Source organism: Macaca fascicularis, chromosome 18 (assembly GCF_037993035.2).
Source record: "Macaca fascicularis isolate 582-1 chromosome 18, T2T-MFA8v1.1".
Taxonomy (NCBI): Eukaryota; Metazoa; Chordata; class Mammalia; order Primates; family Cercopithecidae; genus Macaca; species Macaca fascicularis.
The window spans coordinates 39,818,238-39,834,599 of record NC_088392.1 but is presented as its reverse complement, the minus strand read 5'-3'; the positions used below and the strand labels follow the sequence as shown (position 1 = coordinate 39,834,599).

Below are 16,362 nucleotides of genomic sequence, written 5' to 3'. Positions count from 1 at the left end.
ACTGGGAGACACCCCCCAGTAGGGGCAGACTGACACCTCACACCTCACATGGCAGGTACCCCTCTGACATGAAGCTTCTAGAGGAATGATGAGGCAGCAACATTAGCTGTTCAGCATTATTCACTCGTCTACAGCCTCTGCTGCTGACACCCAGGCAAACAGGGTCTGGAGTGGACCTCCAACAAACTCCAACAGACCTGCAGCTGAGGGTCCTGACTGTTAGAAGGAAAACTAACAAACAGACAGGACAGCCACACCAAAATCCCAACTGTACATCACCATCAACAAACACCAAAGGTAGATAAAACCACAAAGATGGGGAAAAAGCAGTGCAGAAAAGCTGAAAATTCTAAAAACCAGAGCACCTCTCCCCCTCCAAAGGAACACAGCTCCTCGCCAGCAACAGAACAAAGCTGGATGGAGAATGACTTTGACGAGTTGAGAGAAGGCTTCAGACAATCAAACTTCTCCAAGCTAAAGGAGGAAGTTCAAACCCATCACAAAGAAGCTAAAAACCTTGAAAAAAGATTTGACGAATGGCTAACTAGAACAACCAAGGTAGAGAAGTCCTTAAATGACCTGACAGAGCTGAAAACCATGACACGAGAACTACGTGACAAATGCACAAGCTTCAGTAACTGACTTGATCAACTAGAAGAAAGGGTATCAGTGATTGAAAATCAAATGAATGAAATGAAGAGAGAAGTGTAGAGAAAAAAGAGTAAAAAGAAATGAACAAAGCCCCCAAGAAATATGGGATTACGTGAAAAGACCAAATCTACATCTGATTGGTGTACCTGAAGGTGATGGGGAGAATGGAACCAAGTTGGAAAACACTCTGCAGGATATTATCCAGGAGAACTTCCCCAACCTAGCGAGGCAGGCCAACATTCAAACTCAGGAAATACAGAGAATGCCACAAAGATACTCCTTGAGAAGAGCAACTCCAAGACACATAATTGTCAGATTCACCAAAGTTGAAATGAAGGAAAAAAGGTTAAGGGCAGCCAGAGAGAAAGGTCGGCTTACCTACAAAGGGAGCCAATCAGACTAACAGCAGATCTCTTGGCAGAAACTCTATAAGCCAGAAGAGAGTGGGGGTCAATATTCAACATTCTTAAAGAAAAGAATTTTCAACCCAGAATTTCATATCCAGCCAAACTAAGTTTCATAAGTGAAGGAGAAATAAAATCCTTTATAGACAAGCAAATGCTGAGAGATTTTGTCACCACCAGGCCTGCCCTACAAGAGCTCCTGAAGGAAGCTCTAAACATGGAAAGGAACAACAGGTACCAGTCACTGCAAAAACATGCCAAAATGTAAAGACCATCGAGGCTAGGAAGAAACTGCATCAACTAACGAGCAAAATAACCAGCTAACATCATAAGGACAGGATCAAGTTCACACATAACAATATTAACCTCAAATGTAAATGGGCTAAATGCTCCAATTAAAAGACACAAACTGGCAAATTGGATAAAGAGTCAAGACCCATCAGTCTGCTGTATTCAGGAGACCCATCTCAAAAGCAGAGACACACATAGGCTCAAAATAAAGGGATAGAGGAAGATCTACCAAGCAAATGGAAAAAAAAAAAAAAAAAGGCAAGGGTTACAATCCTAGTCTCTGATAAAACAGACTTTAAACCAACAAAGATCAAAAGAGACAAAGAAGGCCATTACACAATGGTAAAGGGATCAATTCAACAATAAGAGCTAACTATCCTAAATATATATGCGTCTAATACAGGAGCACCCAGATTCATAAAGCAAGTCCTTAGAGACTTACAAAGAGACTTAGACTCCCACACAATAATAATGGGAGACTTTAACACCCCACTGTCAACATTGGACAGATCAACGAGACAGAAAGTTAACCAGGATACTGATGAATTGAACTCAACTCTGCACCAAGCAGACCTAATAGACATCTATAGAACTCTCCACCCAAAATCAACAGAATATACATTCTTCTCAGCACCACATCGCACTTATTCCAAAATTGACCACATAGTTGGAAGTAAAGCACTCCTCAGCAAATGTAAAAGAACGGACATTATAACAAACTGTCTCTCAGACCACAGTGCAATCAAATTAGCACTCAGGATTAAGAAGCTCAATCAAAACCGCTCAACTACATGGAAACTGAACAACCTGCTCCTGAATGACTTCTGGGTACATAACGAAATGAAGGCAGAAATAAAGATGTTCTTTGAAACCAATGAGAACAAAGATACAACATACCAGAATCTCTGGGACACATTTAAAGCAGTGTGTAGAGGGAAATTTATAGCACTAAATGCCCACAAGAGAAAGCAGGAAAGATCTAAAATGGACACCCTAACATCACAATTAAAAGAACTAGAGAAGCAAGAGCAAACACATTTAAAAGCTAGCAGAAGGCAAGAAATAACTAAGATCGGAGCAGAACTGAAGGAGACAGAGACAAAAAAAACAAAAAACAAAAAACAAAACAAAAAAAACCCCTTCAATCAATCAATGAATCCAAGAGCTGGTTTTTTGAAAAGATCAACAAAATTGATAGACTGCTAGCAAAACTAATAAAGAAGAAAAGAGAGAAGAATCAAAGAGTCACAATAAAAAACAATAAAGGGGATATCACCACTGACCCCACAGAAATACAAACTACCATCAGAGAATACTATAAACACCTTTACGCAAATAAACTGGAAAACCTAGAAGAAATGGATAAATTCCTGGACATACACACTCTCCCAAGACTAAACAAGGAAGAAGTTGAATCCCTGAATAGACCAATAACAGGCTCTGAAATTGAGGCAATAATGAATAGCCTACCAAGCAAAAAAAGTACAGGACCAGACGGATTCACAGCTGAATTCTACCAGAGGCACAAGGAGGAGCTGGTACCATTCCTTCTGAAACTATTCCAATCAATAGAAAAAGACGGAATCCTCCCTAACTCATTTTATGAGGTCAGCATCATCCTGATACCAAAGCCTGGCAGAGACACATACACAAAAAAGAGAATTTTAGACCAATATCTCTGATGAACAATGATGCAAAAATCCTCAATGAAATACTGGCAAACCGAATTCAGCAGCACATCAAAAAGCTTATCCACCATGATCAAGTGGGCTTCATACCTGGGATGCAAGGCTGGTTCAATATATGCAAATCAATAAACGTAATCCAGCATATAAACAGAACCAAAGACAAAAACCACATGATTATCTTAATAGATGCAGAAAAGGCCTTTAACTAAATTCAACAGTCCTTCATGCTAAAAAACTCTCAATAATTTGGTATTGATGGAACGTATCTCAAAATAATAAGAGCTATTTATGACAAACCCACAGCCAGTATCATCCTGAATGGGCAAAAACTAGAAGCATTCCCTCTGAAAACGGGCATAAGACAGGGATGCCCTCTCTCACCACTCCTATTCAACATAGTGTCAGAAGTTCTGGCCAGGGCAATCAGGCAAGAGAAAGAAATAAAGGGTATTCGATTAGGAAAAGAGGAAGTCAAAGAGTCCCTGTTTGCAGATGACATGATTGTATATCTAGAAAACCCCATCATCTCAGCCCAAAATCTCCTTAAGCTGATAAGCAACTTCAGCAAAGTCTCAGGATACAAAATTGATCTGCAAAAATCACAAGCATTCTTATACACTAATAACAGAAAAATGGATAGCCAAATCATGAGTGAACTCCCATTCACAATTGCTTCAAAGAGAATAAAATACCTAGGAATCCAACTTACAAGGGATGTGAAGGACCTCTTCAAGGAGAACTCCAAATCACTGTTCAGTGAAATAAAAGAGGACAAAAACAAATGGAAGAACATTCCTTGCTCATGGATCAGAATAATCAATTTTGTGAAAACGACCATACTGGCCAAGGTAATTTATAGATTCAATGCCATCCCCATTAAGCTACCAATGACTTTCTCCACAGAATTGGAAAAAAGTACTTTAAAGTTCATATGGAATCAAAAAGAGTCCGCATTGCCAAGACAATCCTAAGCCAAAAGAACAAAGCTGGAGGCATCATGCTACCTGACTTCAAACTATATTACAAGGCTACAGTAACCAAAACAGCATTGTACTGGTACCAAAACAGAGATATAGACCAATGGAACAGAACAGAGCCTTCAGAAATAATACCATACATCTACAACCATCTGATCTTTGACAAACCTGACAAAAACAAGAAATAGGGAAAGGATTTTCTATTTAATAAATGGTGCTGTGAAAACTGGCTAGCCATAAGTAGAAAGCTGAAACTGGATGCCTTCCTTACACCTTATACAAAAATTAATTCAAGATGGATTAAAGACTTAAATGTTAGACCTAAAACCATAAAAACCCTAGAGGAAAACCTAGGCAATACCATTCAGGACATAGGCATGGGCAAAGACATGCATGTCTAAAACACCAAAAGCAATAGCAACAAAAGCCAAAATTGACAAATGGGATCTTAAACTAAAGAGCTTCTGCACAGCAAAAGAAACTACCATCAGAGTGAACAACCAACCTACAGAATGGGAGAAAATTTTTGTAATCTACTCATCTCACAAAGGGCTAATATCCATAATCTACAAAGAACTCAAACAAATTTACAAGAAAAAAACAAATAACCCCATCAAAAAGTGGGCAAAGGATATGAACAGACACTTCTCAAAAGAAGACATTTATGCAGCCAACAGACACATGAAAAAATGCTCATCATCACTGGCCATCAGAGAAATGCAAATCAAAACCACAATGAGATACCATCTCACACCAGTTAGAATGGCAATCATTAAAAAGTCAGGAAACAACAGATGCTGGAGAGGATGTGGAGAAATAGGAACACTTTTACACTGTTGGTGGGACTGTAAACTGGTTCAATCATTGTGGAAGATAGTGTGGCAATTCCTCAAGGATCTGGTACTAGAAATACCATTTGACTCAGCCATCCCATTACTGGGTATATACCCCAAGGATTATAAATCATGCTGCTATAAAGACACAAGCACACATATGTTTACTGCGGCACTATTCACAATAGCAAAGACTTGGAACCAACCCAAATGTCCACCAGTGACAGACTGGATTAAGAAAATGTGGCACATATATAGCATGGAATACTATGCAGCCATAAAAAAGGATGAGTTCATGTCATTTGTAGGGACATGGATGCAGCTAGAAACCATCATTCTCAGTAAACTATAGCAAGAACAGAAAACCAAACACCACATGTTCTCACTCATAGGTGGGAATTGAGCAGTGAGAACACTTGGACACAGGAAGGGGAACATCACACACCGGGGCCTGTTGTGCGGTACAGGGAGCGGGAAGGGATAGCATTAGGAGATATACCTAATGTAAATGACGAGTTAATGGGTGCAGCACATATATGTATACATATGTAACAACCCTGCACATTGTGCACATGTACCCTAGAACATAAAGCATAATTAAAAAAAAAAATGCGAACGAAGCCAGAGCAATTGTCTGAGGTTGTTAAACACAGATTATAAAAACTAGTAAGAAGGGCCGGGCGCAGTGGCTCACGCCTGTAATCCCAGCACTTTGGGATCATGAGGTCAGGAGATCGAGACCATCTTGGCTAACACGGTGAAACTCCGTCTCTACTAAGAATATAAAAAAATTAGCCAGGTGTGGTGGCGGGCGCCTGTAGTCCCAGCTACTCGGGAGGCTGAGGCAGGAGAACAGAGTGAACCCGGGAGACAGAGGTTGCACTGAGCCGAGATGGTGCCACTGCACTCCAGCCTGGGTGACAGAGTGAGACTCCATCTCGAAAACAACAACAACAACAACAACAACAACAACAACAACAAACTAGTAAGAAAAAAAGAGAAGCCAGAGAGTAAGATCTCACCATATTCTAGGGTAAGCAGGGAGTCTTCAGTGAGAAATAATTAAGGCAACCTAGAATTAATCACTATTTTTAATTTCTAAGATTACTGCCCCACTCCATGAGAAGGGATGAGGAACAAATGCTCCCTTTCCTTCTGACTGTCCTGCAGCTCAGCTGGAGCCAAGAGCCATGTTCCTTTTCCTCCTTTTACTCTGGGACGTGGTGCTTAATAGATGGTGTCCTGGGGTCGCCTGGGCTCAGTGGGCACTTGGCACTGGAAAACAGTGGGCATTTTCCAAGCAACTGATAACTGCAAGATGCCACCTAACCCCAGGCAACACTCTGCATTGCACATCAGCCCTGGGTCTCATCCCATGAGACGCCCACGCTCTCCCCTCCAGGCTGTGTTCACTGTGGCTTTGTTGCTCCCCTCTGCCCTCCTGGGCCCCACCTTCTTTCCACACCCGACCCCTCCAACTCCAAAAGTCCATGGCACTGAGTACGTGAGGCACAATGGAGCATCGATTTACACAGCTCTGAACAAAACAGTTCCTTCAGAAGACTTCATCTTTTTAACTAGAGCACAACCCCCTTAGTGCAAGGGTCTTACAGGACAGCAGGGAATATGTGCTGAGCACTTCAATGTCTGCCCACCCTCTCGCTCCCATGCTCCCTGTGGTTGCTTTGCCACAAGAGGGAGCACAGTTCCAGGATCCAAGGGGGTCTTCATCACCAGGGGCGGCAATGACCAGAGTCATAAGCAGCTGCTCGGCTGCCCGTGACTGCGAGTGATCAGAAGCCTTTGGACTGCAGGCTCCCCTGCTCACAGGCTCTCACTGCTAAAGCTGTCAGCTGGGCCCTGCATCATGAAGGCAGAGCAGACACCCCTGTGCTTTGGAAAAGGCATCCTGTGGTCTGCAGACCACCTCCCCAGGTGCTCTGCCCCTGCCCACAGCAGCCGTGTTCCCCAGGTCAGCCACCAGCTTCTTTCCTCTGCTCAGCATGACCACAGGGTCAAGTTCAGTGCATTGCACACACCGGGGATGGCAGCGTGCTCAGGAGCATCTGGGACCCTTAGGTCTCACGTGAGCTATGGAATCAGCTGGGGGTCCCTTCTTCTTCCAGGACCTCCTAATGTTTCCTCATGGTATTAATAAAGTGAGCAGAAGCTCATTGAGAACCCCATCGTTCCTTAAAAGTACTGCTCCTCCTCCCCATCTGTCCCTTCCCAGTTTCTGCTCTGGTATCCCCACATCATGCTTCTTGACCTCCAGCATCCCAGTTCTGTCCTGTCGAAGGGCCAGGCAATGGCTTACTGAGTGCTGGTCCCCCCACCCCCCACAGCCCAGCAAGAGTTCTTGAGGGCAGGGTTGTGGGCCTCGGTTTTCTCTTGGAGTCCCCACACATCGTGCCTAAAGCTGGTGGCCGGAAGGCACCTGGCACAGAGTTTTTGAACTCAGCCTTAACATTCTTCCCTCTTCATGACCAGCTCAGCAAATCCCCTCCCTTCCCCACACCTGTTCTGTCCTCCTGTGACGGCAACACTGCTTTCCCCTGTGGTCTGGGACAAAGAACTCTGTGTGGCCTCGGCTCTGCCACTGACAGCTGGTGTTACTTTGGGCAAGACAGTCTCCCTGTACCTCACTTTCCTCATTTACTCAGTGAGAACTCAACATATCTGCCCAACCATAAAGCAGTGGTGGCTGTAATGACTATGTTACCAAAAAAAAAAAAAAAAAAAAAAAAAAAAAAAAGAATGCTTTTAGAAAAAGCTAACAGACACTATACAAAGAAGATATTGCCATCATCTTTCCCTCTCCCCAACAGTAAAGAAAATCCACCGTCAAATGCATCTCTCAATCCGCCTCACTGCATTCACTATTAGATGACTGGGAATGGAAAACCAGCCCTCCTTCTATTAAATCTTGGAGGACCATAGCAAGGACAATTAACATAGAAGAATCACCAAAGATATAGAAGGTCACAGTGCTGAAACTGAAGTTCATGCTTTCCTCTCCCAATAGGATTAGCACATCCTGGAGCCTGCTGGATGTAAAGAATCCCACGGTGTTAGAACCGGGTCCTACCTCCACAATCGCCCACCATGGAATCGATTTCTCCATGGGCTGCAAGCTCCCTACCTGCTTCCCCAGGCTCAGCAGCCTCCTGCAGCCACAACTCAGAACTCCGAGACTCCGCGACCTGGACTGGCCTTCAGAAAACCAGTGACCAGGCCCTCCATTAAGCGTTCCCAGGTTATGACACCTGCCCCAGGCCACTGCTGCTTTAGATACTTCATCTCTCTCTTGCCTCTGCCCTGTCAGCACTTTCACAGAGCCACTGACAGCCACTTCTGTGGCATGGCCAGTTACTCATGACAGATAATTCCTTAAGCATGGGGGACATGTCTTATTGTCATTCCACCTGTTCTAGCCCAGTGCCTAGTAAGAGGTATGATAGATGTTTCTTGAATGAAGAAAGCAGAAGAAAAAGACTTTTGTAGAGGCCATGCTATCAAAGCATTTAATGTGGGACAGGAGTTCTCAACTGGAGGCGATTTTGTTCCCAAGGGAACGTTTGGCAATGTCTAAAAACATTTTTAGCTGTCACAATGGTGGGATGCTTGTCGCATCTAGTGAGTAGAGGCCAAGGATGCTTCCCAACATCCTGTGATGCACAGGACAGCACCCCTTGCCCCAACGAAGACTTCTCTGACCCATTATATCAATGCTGCTGAGGCTGAGCAACTCTGATTACAGGAAATGGGTGGAGAGACACAGAAACTTCCTTCTAGGATGATGTAACTAATAACTGTCATCATATACACTTTTATACTCTCATGAATAATTCCTATTCAGATTCTTTCACCAGGGTATTTTTATTTATTTATTTATTTATTTTTTGAGAGGTAGTCTTGCTCTGTCACCCAGACTGGAGTGCAGTGATACAATCATAGCTCACTGCAGCCTCACACTCCTGGGCTCAAGCAATTCTCCTGCCTCAGCCTCTGGAGTAGCTGGGATTATAGGCATGGACCACCAGGCCCAGCTAATTTTAAAATTTTTTGTAGAGGTTGGGTCTCGCTATATTGCCCAGGCCACTCTCAAACTCCTTGCCTCAAGTGATCCTCCTGCCTTGGCCTCTCAAAGCACTGCCATTACAGGCATGAGCCACCACACCAGGCCCTCACCAAAATTAACAGGTAAGGAAATGAGACACAGAGAGTAAAAGACTAGCTTGCAATTGGCCAAATCAGCAGTGAGCTCAAACTAGAATCCAGGTTTCATGACATGGTCAGTATTCCTCCCACCTTCTCTTTGTATTGGGAGAAAGATTTTGGTTCTGAAGGCAAGGGCGGGGCTTAGAAAAATGGGACCTCAGGCCTAGAAAGTCCCTAGTGTCTTCTCTCATTTGAGAGGGGAGACCCAGCAGAGTATCTGTCCCACAGCAGGGCCACGCTCTGATGAGGGAAGGGCCCAAGGCCACAGCTGGTCTGGCCCAGCTGGTATAGAGCCCTCATCTCCTCTCCCCTGGACCCTGCACACCACTCTGCCCTTCACACAGAATCTGAGTCTTTCACACACTCTCCGCTTCTAACAGCCTCTTCTCTTCTGGAGTCCGCCAGTAAACACAGCCACCCGGGGGAATTCCTAAGCATGTCTCGGAGACTTGGAGGAAGGGAAGAGCAAGCAAGCAGCACACTGCAAAGAAAACTGGTAACATTCTGTCTCCTTAACCTTTTCCACACAGAGCCCATCTGAAAGGAAGCCAAGCTTTATTAAATGACAGGAGTGTAGAAGGCAGTTCAGATATTCAGTCTGAGAGTCAAAATTGCCAAAGTAAGTTATTTCAAGAAAGAAATTATACTAGGCCTGAAACAGAAATCATGGGGGAGGGAAGATGGAAATAAGGTGCTTAAAGTTTAAAAATACATCTCCTCTGGCCAGAGGGAACAGCATGAGTGAAGGCCCAGAGTAATAGCAGAAGAGGCTGCAGAGCTGAGTAGGAGGCTGTTTTTTAAAGGTTTAAGGTAGTATATCAGGCAAGAAAAGAGGATCTGGAACAAGGTGAATAAGGAAGAGAAAAGGGAGACCAGGGTGAAGACCTTGCATGGAGACTTCATGGGACTTTGACATCTGTTAGACTGGGAAGTGAAGGAGACGGAAGAATCAAGGGTTAAACCATGCGGTATGGTGGCCACTAGCACCGCTGGGTATCCAAAATTAACTAAAATGAAATAAAATTCAGAATTCAGTTCCTCACTCCCACTAGGCATGTTTCAAGCACTCAATAGCCACATGTGACAAGCGGCTCCCACGCTGGATAAGGCAGATGACAGCACATACCCGTCATCACAGGGACTCCCCCTGCACAGCAGGTTAGAGAGACTCTCAGGCTTCTAGTCTGGGAGATCAGGCCTGGTGGGTGGAGGAGATATCAGGAAATGTTATGCCTCTTACTACAACAGAGACCAATGAAAGAGGAACCATTCTTGGCGGGTGGCAGGAGATGAAGAGTGTGGTCTCAGACATGCTGAAGGCAAGGTGGATAACGAAGCTGTAGTAGGCTTGCACAAACACTTGTCTGGAATTTAGTAGAAACCAAGATGTACAAAGATCATTGAGAGTTCTACAGATTCGGGTGAGGTCAGCCACAGGAGCATGGACAGAACTGGAACAAAGTTTCAAGGTCAAGGTAGAAACAAAAGTTGGATCAGAGCAGGTTGAGGAGTGAGGAAAAGGGGAGCAAATGTGAATAATTCTGGAGGCTCAGCAGCAGAGGGTAATGTGAGAAACAGCACCATGTTCATGTTCTGTTGTTCAACACATAATGTGAAGTCTTGATTCTTCAACACAAGAAAAGCCTTTCCTGACCACTCCAGCAACCTTTCCAAGTCTGAATTTAACACTTGCCATGAGATGTACTCGTGGCTACATTTAACATTCTCTATTTGATTCAAGTATGCACATTCCTGACCACCACTGTAAGCTGCATGGGATTGGGGAACTCCATTTTTTTCTCTTGAGACCTCCTGGACAGCAGACAGGTGGCACTCAGCAAGTGTCTGTCAGCCTGTCTGCTGCATGTAAGCTGTCTGGGGAGTGTAAGTCCAGTTAGTCATCATGCTGAAGGCCACAGATCCCTAGGCAAGGCCTGGCCCACCCTGTTCCACCTGAACCTCTAAGGCTGGGCTGGACAGGCTAATGCCCAGCAGGCACTTACTGAAAGGGGAGCTTCTCATCATTGGGCTTGATGCAGCGGACGTAGTGAGGGGTCGTGGCATTCAGGGTCTCCATGAGCAGATGCAGGGAGGTACGGAACTAGAGAGACAAAAGCCAGTGCTTGGTTATTTTTAACAAGTTGTGGATGTATGAGAAAGAAAAAACTCATATGTGGGTGGTGGTAGTTATTGTTACTATTATATTATTAATCCAGAAGGATGGAAGAAATTTCAGAGACCTGGGGTAAGATTCCAGCTCTGATGCTGCTATCTTGGCTGTGACCAAAATCAAGTCCTTCCTATTTAAGTGTTCCTCAAATTACATGGGGAAGAGACTGCCCCCTAATGTGCCTAACTCCCTGTGCTGTGGATCAAATAAGATGAAAGGTGGGCAAATACTGTATGAAAGACTTGCTCACTGTGCACTGGAAGCCTGTTCTTCCTAAACCTGAGGGCCTGGGGCCCTGACACCCGATGCCCAGGCATCCTGGAAATAATTTGTTGCACTAGATGTCCAGAATGGCAAATTCATAGGAATAAATGTTAGGTGGTGGCTGCCAGGGACTTGGCAAGCATTCTTTTCTCTCCAGAGACATACTGGGCAGAACAGCCACAGAGACCCCACAGCAGGAGAAGTTGCTTTTGGTCTCCTGATCCACAGCTTCCTTAAGCCTCCTCTCTAACCTATACATTCCAGGCCCTCCTGTCTCCCACACTGGGTGTCTGTGGCCCTGCGGCACAGCCCCACCACAGGCGTTAACATACTTATGGAAGCTACGGTCGGCCCCTTCCCTCCTCCCTCTGTTAGTTCCCTGTGGTGAAGGTTTTGGAGTTTCTTTCTTCTAAGGACACAAGATTGAGCTGGGTGGCTGAGGCTACTGACGTCAAGGCTACTGTGATGGCCTCCCTCTCATCCTGCCGCCATCCTTCATCTACAGAGAGGCCAGCCCTGCAATGTGCGCCTGGGCCCAGAGCTCTTGGTCCAGGGCTGACCTGGTGGCCAACGGTTTTCTTGTGCTCCTTGTTGGAGGCTTTCATGGGGGGTCTGGCAGAACGGATGCTGATCTTCGAAGATGACCCCTTCCCAGAGGTGGTGGCAGGAACAGGGTCCTTGTCATCATGAAACAAGTCAGCCACTAGTGGGAACTAGAAACAATCACAGAAAGAATGATGAAAATGAGATCTCCTGAACCTTACATGTTTCCTCTCAAAGCTGCTTTTCAATATATACCTGAGAACTGAAAACACACGTCCACCCCAAAACCCACACACCAACGTGCACAGCAGCATTACTCTCAAGAGCCACAAAGTAGGAACAACCCAAATATCAACTGACCATCGGATAAACAAATGTGGGACCTCCACACAATGGATTATTCGACATTATGAATGCATTCAACAATATAAAGAAATGACCTCCTGATCCATGCCATAACATGGACACACCTCGAAAAAATTACACCAAGTGAAAGAAGCCAGACACAAATGATCGTATAGTGTGTGATTCCATTTACATGAAATATCCAGGGAATAGAAAGTAAGTTACTGGTTGCCAGGGCTTGGGGGAGAAAGAGGAAGAGGAAGGAGAAGAAGGGAAGAAAGGGAGTGCCTGCTAAGGGGACAGGATTTCTTTACGGAGTAATAAAAATATTCCCAGACTTATAGTGGTGGTGACTGCATAAACTGGTGAACATACTGAAACACAGTAATTGTGTGCTTCAAAAGGGTGAATTTTATAATGTATGAATGACAATTCAATTTTTAAATGGTAGGAAAAAAGTAACTTTTCCATACAATCTTACTCAATCTTCGCCTACAAAGATGGGCAGAACTTCATTTCCTTGTGGTGTGGTAGGAGGTGGCTACACTTTAATACACCTATGTTTAAGCTCTATTTTTCTACATTGTTGCATCTTGTCAAGTTAACTTCCCTGATACCTGTTTTCTCATCAGAATAGGGATAAGCCTATGCCTGTTACCTGGTGTTGTTATGAGTACTAAATAAGAGGTTAGTATCTTCATCTGTAACAAGGTGAAGATGCAGGCCTTGAATGAGGCACTGGTGACAGAGTCCCAGCCATCAAGATGTTCAATCTGACAGAAACAGTCCTGCCATCATCCCTTGGGGAAGTCAATGCTGGGGCTAGAATGAAGTATTACAAGGCTTTTACCACACTCCTGCAGGGGTAGGGGGAAAAGACGGGGGGAAAAGACGGGGGGAAAAGACGGGGGGAAAAGACGGGGGAAAGGCGGGGGGAAAGGTGGGGGGAAAGGCGGGGGGGGAAAGGCGGGGGGAAAAGGCGGGGGGAAAGGTGGGGGAAAGGCAGGGGGAAAGGAACACATAGGCCCCATTCACTAATCTCATTCGCTAACCACTTCCAATCTCAACAGAAGAGAGGCTAAATGCTAGTGCCTCAGATGCTAGGCTCTGCTCCTTCTTGCCTACCCTGCACCCTCTTTAACCCCCATTTAAATGCATGGCTCCCCTCTCCTGCCACTGTGTCTGAACTCCCTAGTCTAGTATCTGAGGGCTCCCTGATCGGATCCCACTCACCCCTCTCAGACAATACCTTGCAAAACCATCCAGCCGGTCACGTTGCTGTCCCACAGGCACAATGCTCACTGCTCCTGCCTCTATACCTTTGCTTACTGTGCTATTCTTACCTGAAATACCCCCACTCCTTTCTCTTCTGTACTTATCCTGACAGGCCTCTCTTTCAAGGTTGAGCCCTGTCCCTCCTGTGACCCTCTCCCAAAGCATCCATCGCTCCTGTCTGTGTCTCCCACAGGCTCTGTGGTGCCCTGGGACGCCCCCCCCACCCCCCACCCCGAGGTCTGTGCTGAATCCTGAGCTCTACACTTGCTGAGACTTCCCTTCCTCCCAAGAACAAGGGCTGAGGAGAGAACTGAATGAGAGAATCCATGTAAGCATGTAGAATAGTGCCCAGCGTGTAGGGCTCAGACATTATCTAGTTTTACTTTTACTAGGGGTTATATACATGAGCAATCTTTTTTTGAGTCTTGCTCTGTTACCAGGCTGGAGTGCAGTGGCGCAACCTCCACTTGCTGAAAGCTCTGCCTCCCAGGTTCAAGCGATTCTCTTGCCTCAGCCTCCTGAGTAGCTGGGACTACAGGGGCACACCACCATGCCCAGCTAATTTTTGTATTTTTAGTAGAGACAGGGTTTCACCATGTTGGCCAGAATGCTCTCCATCTCTTGACCTCGTGATCCGCCCGCTTTGGCCTTCCAAAGTGCTGGGATTAAAGGCATGAGCTACCATGCCCGGCCTATATGAATGATCTTTCTAAACCACATAAGTACAGATGCTTAAGAAATTGTATTTTTGATCTGAAGAAACAACATAGAATTTTAGATCTGGAACAACTGTAAAGGTCAACTTTCACCTCCATGTGGCAGTTGAGGATATAGACGACTGGTGAGAAGGAACCTACCGGAATCCTGCTCCAACCTCTGTTCCCTCCACCACCAAGCACAATGGCCAGCACCAGCTCTCAAAGGGCTGCTAGTCAAAGGCTGAGCCTGGGCTAGAACCTCGACCTCTGGATGCCCAGGTCAGAGCTTGTTTCAATACATAAATATAGCCTTGTCATTTAAACCCACAATATCAAGGAAGTAGAGATATAAAAGGGCTTCAGACATAGCCTTGACTTTTGAGGTACTTGCAATAACAATGAAATACATAAGATAACACTTCCATGAAACATTTCTCCAGCTGACATCATCTCCTGAGACTCGTAGGAGATTCAGGCTAAGGCACGCTACCTACTGAAGAGGCAGCATCATCTTCAGGTCCCATACAGTAGTGACAGCTCATGCTCTGGTGATGCTCTGCACTGCCGAGACCTTCAATAAATTAAGCTCCAGCCTAATGGAATATTTACTGAGCACTACAAAGGCTTTCATACCAAGAGTATCATGCCAAGAGCTTGGAAACAAAGAATCACGTAAGAATAGGTACAAAGTTCACAAAATAATTCACTATTCTAGGTGTATTCAAAAAGTCCTAGAAGCATATCAAAACAAGGCAATGCATATGAGCTTTTTCACATTACACTCTACAGTGGGCCCCAGCTCATCTCCCTCCTGCCGTCAGAGATACCTGACAGTACAGAGTCATGATGTCACATTAGCACATTACAGTGTCTAGGCAGAGTAGCCAGATGGTGCTGGTGGCACACTAGAACTGTTCTCAGAACCTGTCAGACTCAGGTGACTTAGCACACTCAAAGGCAGTTTCTGCAACCTTATTAGGTACCTTTGTGCTGGAGTTCCAGGGTGATATGACCAGGAGTATAAAACACACGATGACCATTCCATTCCCATGGGGCTTCTTGCAACCTGACCTCACTTAGGGCAGGCATAAGACCATTAGCAACTACCTAAGTCACGTCCAAGGAGAAACCGGAGAGATGCAGACACTTTGCTCAGTGAACCCCCCTCAGTCTGATGACTCTGGTATTTTTCACATATTAAAGAAACTCATATCACTTCTAAGCCTTTTGGATAAGATCAAGCACAAAGCAACTTGTATGAATTCCATGGATCCAAGGGTTTGTTTTCAGCAAGGCTTAAGCCTCACCTTATGCAGGAACACTTCACAATCGCAGTGGATCAGTATGAGTGTGCCCACCTGCACATACATACAAGGTTACAATGCCTAATGCTTAAAACAGCACCTAATGCTGGTGAAAATTATAGGCTAATCTTCTACATCAAGCATTTTAAACTAAAAACAAACAAAAAAATTAGCTCCTCTTACCTCATTCTTAGTTATTACAAAGTTCATACATTTCAGGAGTTGCAGTTTTAGAGTCAAGAGAAATTAACACAAGTCAGTGTTTTGTTTTGCACAGCACAGGAGCTAGTCTAATGGGTTATAAAGCAATGAAACAACCATGTACATGTGCACCTAGATGCACAACCATGCTGGAATCAACATGTGTCAGTTTCACTTTTCCCTTGCACTCCTCATTTCCCACAGACACAGCAACCATTAGAAGCATCCAATTTCCATTTTCCACCAGAGTGACTTGCATGCAAATAAAAGTTACAGCTCCTTAGTTCCCTGACCTGGGTTCTAAGTTCAGTCTAAAAGCACCAACCAATGATCATAAGGCCATCTCTGGTGAGCAGCTCAAGCCCATTCTCACTGCTGGCTATTCTGTGGCTACAATAGGCTGCTGACACCATGATTAGCATGAGAGAATGCTACCATATTCCTAAGCAAAGCACACCTCGAATCCCTGCCTCAGGGCATGGAAGGGATAATCCTAT

At 44.9% G+C, this 16,362-nt stretch overlaps 1 protein-coding gene across 2 annotated transcripts in view; it reads right to left on the bottom strand.

The window, feature by feature from the left end:
- The window catches only part of MYO5B (myosin VB), a 395,079-nt gene that overhangs the window by 113,731 nt on the left and 264,986 nt on the right, over positions 1–16,362 (bottom strand). For both annotated transcript variants that reach the window (XM_005586729.4, XM_074022272.1), the window contains 2 exons: positions 12,060–12,212; positions 11,069–11,166 (listed from right to left, as the gene is read on the bottom strand). In XM_005586729.4, the coding sequence (XP_005586786.3) occupies positions 11,069–11,166; positions 12,060–12,212 (251 nt within the window). The remainder of the gene's footprint in view (positions 1–11,068; positions 11,167–12,059; positions 12,213–16,362) is intronic.